The sequence below is a fragment of the Siphateles boraxobius genome, unplaced genomic scaffold, assembly GCF_051911475.1.
Source record: "Siphateles boraxobius isolate OS27281-9 unplaced genomic scaffold, OSU_SipBor_1 1, whole genome shotgun sequence".
Lineage (NCBI taxonomy): Eukaryota > Metazoa > Chordata > Actinopteri > Cypriniformes > Leuciscidae > Siphateles > Siphateles boraxobius.
In genome coordinates this window covers 25,565,237-25,577,264 of record NW_027508699.1, presented here as the reverse complement: position 1 = coordinate 25,577,264, position 12,028 = coordinate 25,565,237, and the positions used below count along the sequence as shown (strand labels likewise).

The window sequence follows — 12,028 nt, the reverse complement described above, 5'->3', positions numbered from 1 at the left end:
TGATTCAAGCTGATAGAAGAGCAACTTTGACTGAAATAACCACTCGTTACAACCGAAGTATGCAGCAAAGCATTTGTGAAACCACAACACGCACAACCCTGAGGCGGATGGGCTACAACAGCAGAATACCCCACCGGGTACCAATCATCTCCACTACAAATTGGAAAAAGATGATACAATTTGCAAGACTACACCAAAATTGGACAGTTGAAGACTGGAAAAATTTTGCCTGGTCTGATGAGTCTCGATTTCTGTTGAGACATTCAGATGGTAGAGTCAGAATTTGGCGTAAACATAATGAGAACATGGATCCATCATGCCTTGTTACCACTGTGCAGGCTGGTGGTGATGGTGTAATGGTGTGGGGGATGTTTTCTTGGCACACTTTAGGCCCCTTAGTGCCAATTGGGCATCGTTTAAATGCCACGGCCTACCTGAGCATTGTTTCTGACCATGTCCATCCCTTTATGGCCACCATGTACCCATCCTCTGATGGCTACTTTCAGCAGGATAATGCACCATGTCACAATTATTGAATCATTTCAAATTGGTTTCTTGAACATGACAATGAGTTCACTGTACTAAAATGGCCCCCACAGTCACCAGATCTCAACCCAATAGAGCATCTTTGGGATGTGGTGGAACGGGAGCTTGTGCCCTGGATGTGCATCCCAAAAATCTCCATCGACTGCAAGATGCTATCCTGTCAATATGGGCCAACATTTCTAAAGAATGCTTTCAGCACCTTGTTGAATCAATGCCACTTGAATTAAGGCAGTTCTGAAGGCGAATGGGGATCAAACACAGTATTAGTATGGTGTTCCTAATAATCCTTTAGGTGAGTGTATATATGTACGTGTATATATATATATATATATATATATATTAAGGCTGAGCAATTTTATCCATTCTGCGATATAAATCGATCTTTTTTTCCCAAGAAAGTATCGATTTTTTAAGCCGTGAGTATCGATACATAAGTCCCATTCAAATCCTCCGTGTTTACCCCCGTTCGCTTTAAAGCTCGGACGTTTTCGGTTCTGCTGTCGGTACTGGAGAAAATAGAAAATACACGTAGGCTACTATTTATTATTGATATAAAGACGTAATCTTGAAAATGTTTATCTCGACAGCCAGTTCTATATATAACAATATTAAACCATTTGTCTGTGATGCAATTTTGCTATTCGCAGTCCAGAAGAGAGAGCGCGATCTCTCACGCGGAGCCACAGCACGCACAACACCACAGCCCTGCTCAATGACTGACAATGAGGACAGAACTAAACATTCAAACGTGTTTACACTTTAGATCTGGGATAATATTCTAATTTTATTTTAGATTTCAGCTTTCGGAGATTATAAAAAGAAGATATTTGAGATGAAACCAAACTAACTGCATTATGTCTAGAGCAAATCCCTTCCCTTCACAGCGATGCGCTGTCATTTCTTCCTAAAACCCTAACGTACAGTTAGAATCAGCACGATCGGTGATTGTTGTAAAATGCAGTCTGTACTGTTGCTAAATTGCGGACGCGTTTAATAATTTAAAGAGCTATAAAAAGCACAAACATCTGCGCAAGAGTTGTTCACAAGGCGACGCGCGCTCCGATATGGACTGCAACGAGACAAGAAAAGTATAGGCTACTTAACTTTGGGCTTCATGTGCGCATCTAAACTATCAAATATACATAATAATATAAAAATGACCAGCTCTGAGATTCACTGAAACACAGTTTATTCACTTAAACAGTTTATGTCTTAAATGGACTTAAATAGTTAGGAGAAAATGATGGTGCATCAGTCACCTATTGATCTGCACTCGGTCTTAAAGGGGCAGCATCTAATAAACCTGCTGACGATTGAGCCATTAATGTGAATCAAACAACAAAAGGCAGAGAAAATCACTCACAGCTCTTGAATGAATAACTTAAACTTGTCCAGTCAGAGACATATATTGTGTAAATCAAGTTTTTAGTTTTCAGTTCAAATAATTCAATCCAAGTAAATGGAACACTCACAAGATGTCACCAAAATCACTCTGTCCCCTTTAAATCTTTCAGAAAATTATGTAAGTGTATCGAATTATATCGAATCGTATCGTTAGCTGAATATCGTGTATCGTATTGTGAGATTAGTGTATCGCTACAGCCCTAATATATATATATATATATATATATATCAGTGGTGGGCCGTCAGGGCCAGCAAGGCCTTCTCTGCTGGCCTAAACATTATCAGAATCACTGACTTGCACTTTAATATATTTTTTCCATGAATGAGTATTACATTATTCCCAATAGTCAATTCTTTTAATCTCACAGTTTTTCTCTTGGTTGCGCTCCGCCCAGTGTTGTATATTTATTTTAGCGCTTTTATCCAATTATATTTCAGCCATCATGTGTTGCCAGGGTAAAATAAATCTGCCTTGAGGCCTTCAGAATAGACAGTGTGGGCGCCTGTAGCTTAAAATGAATGGAAATGAAACCGTTACTTTATCCAATCAGATAATCAGTCAGATTTAATCAGCCAATCAGATTTCGATTTGACTGCACCGGGGCCATCTAGCAGGCGTACAATAACGTCGGCATTTTCTCGCCCTTTTATTGGGTGGTCAGAGAGCCTACTATTACTGGTAGTCAGAGGCTGAGCTAGCTAACTGCATCTGTAGCGAACTGCATAAACTAAAATACATTCCAGTAGATTTAATAGTTTTTCAACCGACAAATTAATGTTTCTTTCCCTCCTCGACCCCCAGCAGGTTCAATACTACTGGAAAAAATCCCTTATTAGGATGGATTTTGTGTAAAACATAATCAGTAGTTTTGGTGAGTATAATGCTTTTTTTGCCCCCGTTTTTTCTGTCCTGAATAGGATTTTCTTCTTAATTTTTCTTGTAAATTTATGATCTAATGTTTTTTTTCAAACATTCAAACTTTGTAATTTTGTAACGTCTGACAAGGGACTATTGTAACCCTCCGTTTCTGAACTTATAATCGGAACGCAAGAACCACTGTACACTAACGCGAACTCACTCACTCGTTTCTCCCTACCCAGCCTTTTCCGAACTCAAAGCATTAACCCTATAACTGCAGGTGCAAAATAAGAACAGCAATTTCACAACAATTATAGAGAGTCTGTATGCTGCCACACAATTAAAAGTTATTAATTCATTGAAGGCCTAGGTGTGAAATGCACGGCCCGCCACTGATATATATATATATAAATGTTATATATAATAAATATATATATACACACACAAACACAAATATATACACTACCATTCGAAACTTTGTAGTCAGTATTATTAAAAGAAAGATCAAAAGTCACTTTCATTGTTACAAACATATCTATTTTAAGATTCTGAAATGAAGATTCCTGGAAAAAAAAACCTCAGTTTCCACAAAAATACAGGGCTGTACAAATACCATATGAACAAGCAAATCGGCTCTCTTTGTTAGTCATAATTTTATGAGACGTCTATTCATATTTATTTCATTTATTTTGGTCCATAAACTCAATGATATAAGATAAAACTATATATATATATATATATATCAAAATACTTTGGTCACATCACCCACTACTAAATGCTATTTGTGTGATTGATAACATAATTAGCATATATACATAGACTGCATGATGAACTAGGGCTGGGCGATATGGAGCAAAAAATATATCTCGATATATTTTGCTATATCTCGATATACGATATATATCTCGATATCTTTACAGGAAAAATAACCCAACAAAAACTAATGCAAAAACAAATATGCCAAATACCACAGTCTTTTTTTTTTATTGGAGTGCAAAGAGGTAGGCAGTTCATGTAGTCCAAAGTGCTTCTGCGACATTTAAAAAAAAAAATCCCTGTATACAAAAATAATAATTGTATACAAATTAATTGCTGTATACAAAAATAATTGCCACCTGTCCCTTTTTACCGGGATTGTCATCCTTTTTAATAACATTTGCCGGGAAATGTATCGTTTTCGAAAGGCTGTGTGAATGTTCAAACCATGGTTCAAACCGTGTAGCGTGCGCACGGCAGATAGGGAGAGAGCACCGTGTAGCGCGCGCACGCCAGAGAGGGACAGAGAGCGAGAGACCTTGCGTGTGTTTGCTAGTGTGCGTGTGTGCCTCAAGAAGTGCATGTAAGACAGCATTTAAGACGATCTTTTTAGACGAGTTCTGTAGCCTCCGGGCTAGTTGCGGGCGCCGCCATGTTGAATGAGACAACACGCGAGGGGAGGGGGAACAAAAGCAAGGAGGCGGGGGCGAGCACAGCGCAGAGAAGACAAAGCGGCGAAATCAGAATTAAATATAAACAATATATCGATATATACGATATGTCAAAATCCATATCGTGTTTAAAAAATATCTCGATATATTTTAAATATCGAGATATCGCCCACCCCTATGATGAACAGCACTATTTATGGTAGTTTTCATAAATGGTAACAGGCATTTTATACTAGTGCTGTAATTGTCCTGTGCTACTATATATAGCTACATTCAACATCTGTAGCGCCAATGATTGTTCAGAAAAGTTAGTGTACAGCCCTGAAATATTAAGCTGTTTTCACAATTAAAATAAATAAGAAATGTTTCTTAAGCACCAAATCAGCATATTACAATGATTTATTCTAAAATTATTTTTGTTTTAAATTTAAATATTTCACAATATTACCTTCTCTACTATAGCATAAGAGACTACTTTCAAAAACATTAAAAAGCCAAAAAACGCTTACCTCTGAAACCACCCTCCAATAATGTAGTAGCTCGGACCCTCTTCTGTCCGCACCACTCGTACTCCTCAAACCGTGTTCCATTCTCTCCTTCAACATCCGCGGAATCCTCTTCTGTTGCGCCTTCCCTCTGAGAGAACAAAACCACTTATCAAAAATGTACCAACACACTTCAATCGGTCCACTCAATATAAAAAGACAAAACCACAAAGTGTGACTACATCAGAGGAAATCAAAGTAGCGCTTTCAAATCCACTAACTTCTAATGATGTCTAATTTTAGGAGCTATCAAACCACATGCAACAGAACACCCGAATCCAACCACCAAGAGTACATTAGTATCATAAGAACTACTGGATTAGATGGGTTAAGAGGAACCTGCTATATCATATAAAGGGCGAGTGCTGCATCCTGAACCACTAAAATGGCTAAAAAGGGAAGCCTGTGTGAACAACAGTTTCCATTGAGCCGTTTTATAAACTCAAAGCCTAAGGACAATAATGTAGAATATCTCTAAAGTAGGTTCAGGACGCCGAAACTGCCAACTAAATCTGCTAAGTGGCGGAAGAGAAAGAGGAGGAACAGTTCAGGAAAAAAATAATCCTTCAACTCTTCCCTGGACAGCCATGTAGTAGTACAACATGATAGTACAACATGATAGTAGTCATAAGAAACAAATTGATCATGTGTATGTGTTCTGTCAGATGCTGTTGTCCAGGGAAAGGTGAGGGCAGAAAGGCCAAAGCTTCTAGAGGAGGTTGGAGGCCCAGATCACTGGATTTATGAAGCTACCTTGAACAGACATTGTTCCACATGCCTACTCATTTCCTCCTCTGTCCCTGCCAGCGGGGCGCTGCACAGTGGACATACCTGTCCATCCTCGGGCTTCCGGCGCTTCATCTTTCCAATCCGGGCTGCAGCACAAGAGAAGAGAGAGACACTATGTGATAAATCAATGGAGCAAAGTGAACATGATAAATACCACAAAAATAATCCATATTGGCACGGAGCTGTGGAAAAGGTGATGATAAAATAAACACGAATACTACAAAAATCCAAAAGAAATGTTTCACTTAAATTTAAATTTTTGGGTTTTCTACTGATGTATTTACATAAAATGTTTAATTAAATTAATATATATTTAATTGAAATTACTATATATTTGTTTGTTTGTTTTTTACTAAATTTATAGATTTTTTTTTACATTAAAACCTGGAAACAACAACAGCTAATGTGGCTGACCAAGGACATCACTGAATACACACAGAGTCAAGACGAGGGGGGGGAGGGGGGTAGAGCATTCAAAAAGAGCATTCAAAAGGAGCTAGCAGCATTAAGCCCACACTGATCAGGATCCTTTACAGACTTGGCTCAAGGCTAGTAGGCATCTCTAGACACAGATTTTACTGAGGGAAGAAAGATGGGTCGCAAAACACGACAGTGACGTGACAGGGCTCAGAGGTGAACTCTGTCCATTAGACCTTTGCACCCAGATACCAATTCCTCCTGGTTACATCGGATGATGAGCACGAAACGGCCAGGGCTTGGATCTCTCTGGGTGTCTCGCTCTACCCCCTCCCCTACCCGAGCACATAATTAGAAATTTAACACAGCAGAACAGCGCCTATTGCGCCGTAAGTCTCTGTCGCTTTTTCTTAACTGCAAATGGCGTGTGGGGACATTAATTTTTAGGTGGCTGTGATTGCGAATGGGGCCGAGGGGGACTGGAGGAGGAGAGGCGAGAGCTTCTGCCATTACCTCCAGGAGAGGGAGAAGAGAGAGAAGCACCGGCCACGTTCACGGTAATGTGGGGGAGACGGGCGTCATTAAATAGCAAGGAAAAAGGCAGATTAATTAGGCACGGCAGGAGTTTTTCCAGCCGGCCCCTCACTCTGAAATCACAGCGTCTCAGATGAGAGGTGATATACATTAATACGGGATCAGGTTTAAACAAAGGCAGCCCCATTTACCCTTATGGTGCCTGCGGCTGCAATAAAGGGGGGAGGGGGTCTTACCATGCCGCAGGCAGCAAGGGGCTAGGGGCACTCCTCTGGGCACTGGGATTGGGGGGCTTTTGAAACTTTCCTTGGCGTAGCGCCTGCACCAGCAGAGGTCATCGACTGTTGACACATGAAAAAACCAAGAGTTAAGGAGATTCTCTGCTTGGGCAGGCGCTACACTCAAGGGAAGTGCAAATACAGGTGGCCACAACTGACTACAAACTATACCAACTAGTTGTCAATTTATATAAATTCCCATAATCGATCATTGTTTAAATGAACAATCAATTAATCGTTAACCTCTTAAATGGGGGGTGCTACTAATATTACTTAACCACCCGCTTAACCAACACAAAGTAGGTGTCGTTTTAAATCTTCGAAGCTTGGCTTAACAGTGAATATAAGGAATATAACCATCAATAAACAAGTGCTTTTAAAATTGGCTGACATATTAGATTGTGAAAAACAAACATTCACGTAATGTACTGTAGAACAGATTAGGCTTGTAGAAATCGCTCAATCGTCTATATGGCATGGATGCTGAGGTTGACATGGATGTCAAGCTTCTGGCAAGGCCACATAACAGACACCAGTGCTGATGAGCGTTTGGCTAATGTACCCTGAGAGGTGAAGAGCGCCTTATTCGTGCCAGACTGTTACTGACACCCAGAATAACAACTGGCCTCAGGTCAGAGAGCTCCCAGCTCACATCAACCCTCCTCACGGGTGCAGCAGATCCATCACACCCACCGACTAATGACTATGCTTTTGGGGTTCAGGTAACCATAGAAAATGACTAGACTCACTGTGATCAGTTTATAACAGCAAGATGAGTCTTCAGAGCATGTAGTGTTTTCATGTGATGCGCACTGAGCAGAATGTCATGTAAATGCTTCAAAACCGTATCATTTTATCAGGAAAAGGTTATAAACAGTCTAAACAAAATACTAATAAAAGTTCTTGTGTTGTTAGGTATTTATAATGAGCTGATCTTGACCTTTATCGGCGTTTTGTTACACACATACACACATTGATTATTCATACTTCTTGTTTTAAATGATGACAAGACTGATCTTCAAATATTAAATGAAACAAATAAGACTATTATTTTCATCAAATATTACTGCATTTAATCAGACTCTAGAATTAAATGCTGCACTGTTAATTAAACTCAATTTAAATATTACAGTTTAATGTTGTTGACTTAATATTGCAACTTTCCATTGATGCCAAAATAATAATAATTATACATCAATAATAGTAATAATTATATATAATAATAATAATAATAAAACATCAAAGAAGAGACTGCTGGGTAAAGGAAAGTGTTCCATATATTAAGCGAAATTTCTACTGATATTAAGTATTAAAACATTAAATGGATGATAACTACGTTTTTAAAAGCATATTTCAACAGATAAATAGTCATAGTACACAGAAACAGTCAAAATTCTCTTGTTGCAGGGTGAAAACATACATACCATTCAATCGTGTTTGCCTGTTAGCTCGCACTCGTAAAAATGTCTGCAGGTGAAAAAAGAGAACAGGGAAAAATCTGTCATTCATTTAAGTGTATTTATCATTTATTTATGATGACTTTAATGATCCGCGTATAACTAGATTGCGCTGGATTCTGCAGCACATATCTGTTGTCTTGATGTAAACAAAACCTACTTCTCTCTTGCCATTGCTCTGCAACTCCTCTTCCATGGCAAACGCCAAACCCCCCCAAACTCATTTGGCCAACTAAAGCATGAAGCCTGGATAACTCTTCTTCAAAACGCCGATAAGAGACTCAATAATGAATTTACGAAGGATGAATACGGATTGAAAATGTTAGGCTCACTAGTGCAGTTCGTTTCATCGCGCCATCGCCGCCATACTGCTACCGGTCATGTGACCGTCACGTTAGAGTCAAAAGTTGCGACTGATGCAGTTCCGTCTTTCGCCACTGGGCCGCAGCAGTATTTAAATGACATATGATCTGTGCTGTTCATTTAGGTCTCAACAAACTCTCCTGGCTTGAAATATAACCCGCAATCACTAGTGACAAAGGTATTTTTTTTTAGAAATTACATGATTGTGAGATGAATTATTTATATAACCTTTTCTCTTTTGAGCATTCCATTTCTAATTGTAATTTTCGTGTAAGATATGAAACTTGTGTAACTGTGATTGAGGCTATTCCTTATGGTATTTTGTGTTAGAAAAAGACATTAAAGAGAAATTCTGAAAATAAAACAAAACAATTCAAGTATAGCCTAATATATGTTCTTTTTAAGTTTTACAATATTCTTAAAGTAAGTGCTAACATTTGAACCTTTCAAAAATCACTCATTGATTATTTGATATTTATATTTATTTTCCTTTTTTTTTAGAATAACTTAATATAAGCACAGGTCCATTTAGGACCTCATTAACATCACCCAGTCATCATCTGTAAGCCCCATTACAGAATTAGCATTCTGCTGACCACAGCAGCCCAGACGTGGGTATTGGGAACAGGTTCAAACTGCCCTAACATTCGGCTCATGTACAGCATAATGTATATACTGTAGGCAGATGGCCATTCAGGCATTGCTGTTGAAAGTCAGTCGATTTTATGATGATATTCTGTGTTAATGGTCCTCTCTGTCCACACCAGACAGATTAGGTTAGAAAAGAAGATCATGAATTTTAGTGAAAATGCATCATTAGCATGAGGTAATTTGAGCAGTTTCATTAATGAGAAGTTCTACAAAACTCCTTCCTTTAAAGCGTCATTATGTTTTTTAAGCCTCTTGACAATCATATTTTCACAATTACATATCAGTAATTACTTTTAGTTTTGTAATGTTAGAGGCACATTCGAAAGACTTATCAGGACCATGCAGGAAGGCCTTCTTATAGCTAATGTGCAAAGATCTGTCTGGATATTGTTTTAATTGAGAAATTCTCTCACTTGTAGGGTTGAGGGACAGATAGAGACGCAGAGCAAAATGTCCCATAGAGCCACAGCTCCAGGGGGAAAGCAGGAAGAAAACAAACATGTCAAGGACACTGGAGCACAGAGATGATATCCGGGGCTCGGGGCAGCGTAGATTAGCCCAGGGTTAAACTATGGATGATTACATATCAGAGCAGAACACACATTACAACCTGAGTAAACCTGAGGCTGGAGATTAGCAGAAAAGATCTCAGCCTGTATTAATACGTCCAGCAGTCAGATCCAGTCTGGGATAAGATGGAGGATATTGTGGAGGAGAAAAACTGGATTCACATATACACATTATTCTATAGACTATCCTTTTTTTTGCTGTTATCTGACATGTTTTAACATTTTCATTTTCAAAGAGAAATTTACTTTAATTCATAAATGTGTGTTTGTTTCCCTTATGGTTACCGTCATTTGTGCCAAAATGGTTATGTTTAATACAGTTATTGTTCAACTGAACTGTAAAGCCAAAATAAATTCATATGGGATGTCCTTCAAAACCATTCGTTTTGAACCAATAGCAAGTTACTACAATGTAATGCAATAACAAAACATACAGTAAAAATTCTGCCAGTTGCATGCTACACTTTTGAAATGGTTATTTATGTGTTCGCTTCCTGTCGACAAAAATCAAGGTTCACAGTGTAACATCTCGGGTAAATCACCAACTTTTAGCGACATGGTGCCTAGATTTCATTCAATTTAAAACTCCCACACAGCGAGAAAGGGTTTCAGCGGTCTGTGTGTGTGTGTGTGTGTGGAGTGACAGAACTGCACAGTCTGTCAGTCTGCACATGTGACAGACTCTCTCTCTTTCCGAGGTTTGCAGTCTCACCTGGTATCTGTCAGAATGGTGAGCTTCATCAGAGGAGAGCGGGGACACAACTGGAGACTCGCCCTCACGTTTGATGTGCACTGACAACAGGAGAGACTAGCAAGACGGAAAGAAACACAAAAACCAAGAGAAAGAGGTGAGCAGCCATCCGCTAGACAAACGTGTCATCCACAGAACTGATGGCGCTAAAGCTGGTAAAAAAAGAATAAAAAATACACGCAAGAACTCCAAAACCGGTCTGTTGAAACAATGTGATTGATGTGAACAAATGTTGACAGATAACCATTAACTGCCATTTCGGCTTCAAACTGTGTGTGTTGACAGGACATCAGTGTTTAGAGTAATGGATGCTTCGACAGAGAAATAGAGGAAAAGCAGGACACCAGAAGGCATGACAGTACACTTTGATCACCTATAAACGTACCGCCGTGTGCGGAGACGTAACAGGCTTGTCCTTTTGAAAACCTAATTTACTTAATTTCTCAAATGACTGAGGAAAGGGGGAAAGGGAAAATCTGTACTTTCCCGAGAGTCTTGATCTCCGTCCTGCTTTTATGAGGCGGCTATAAAATATTTGTATTTACAATCTGCTCTGATTAATCAAAGTGAGAGGAGGTGTAGCTGCTTTAGTGGCTGACAACTGTAATCTAATATTAATATGTGAAAAATGGCAGCCTTTCTCTATGGGGACAGTAAATTAGACATTATGCATGGCTCCTTATGCTTTTGAATCGCAAGGTCAGGAAACAATTCATTTGTGATCTCAAAACCTTTGGAGCTCAGGGAATATGGAGTGTGCCAAAGAGAGAGCATTTGTGCTAAGTGTTTACAAGGGTCTACTGTATCTAGCGTATGTGATGTTTCATTGTCCAGTGAAAATCAACAACACATGAACGGCTAGTTCAGTGCAGGTAATCTGAATTGAAGCAATAATGTTATAATGAATAAATTTGTCAAAATATAATGTAATGTGATAATAAAGGTTATACACTACTGTTCAAAAGGTTGGGTTTGGTAAGAGTTTTAAAAAATGTTTTTAAAAGTCTTATATGCTCACAAAGGCTACAGTTATTTGATCAAAATACAGTAAAAATACTGAATTTTTTAGCATCATTACTTCAGTCTTCGGTGTCATGATCCTTCATAAATCATGCTGATTTGGTGCTCAAGAAACATGTTCAAAACAGTTAATAATTTAATTCAACAAAACAGTTAAAAGCTTAATATTTTTGTAGAAACTCTGCTAGATTTTTTCAGGATTATTTGATGGAAAGAACGTTCAAAAGAATCTTTTGTAAAATTATAAATGTGTTTATGCCACATTTATACTGATTTCTTCTAAAAACGGTAGTGTACCATTCATAATTTTGTGTTGCTAAAAGATTTACGTTGAATAAATATAGCACAAAAGACTTTATAATTATAATGTTTAGCTAACTATGCTAGTGGCACCAAGTTACAATCAAATTTGTACCTA

At 38.5% G+C, this 12,028-nt stretch overlaps 1 protein-coding gene across 16 annotated transcripts in view; it reads right to left on the bottom strand.

Annotated features, from left to right (window-relative positions):
* rnf220a (ring finger protein 220a) overlaps window positions 1-12,028 on the bottom strand; it is a 246,789-nt gene that overhangs the window by 21,873 nt on the left and 212,888 nt on the right. For 3 of the 16 annotated variants that reach the window (XM_077231156.1, XM_077231188.1, XM_077231197.1), the window contains 5 exons: window positions 10,552-10,647; window positions 8,224-8,266; window positions 6,758-6,862; window positions 5,613-5,656; window positions 4,746-4,872 (listed from right to left, as the gene is read on the bottom strand). In XM_077231156.1, the coding sequence (XP_077087271.1) occupies window positions 4,746-4,872; window positions 5,613-5,656; window positions 6,758-6,862; window positions 8,224-8,266; window positions 10,552-10,647 (415 nt within the window). Of the gene's footprint in view, window positions 1-4,745; window positions 4,873-5,534; window positions 5,657-6,757; window positions 6,863-8,223; window positions 8,267-8,416; window positions 8,677-10,551; window positions 10,648-12,028 lie in introns of those variants that run through there. The other 13 variants (XM_077231138.1, XM_077231147.1, XM_077231181.1 and 10 more) reach the window with 8 other exon arrangements.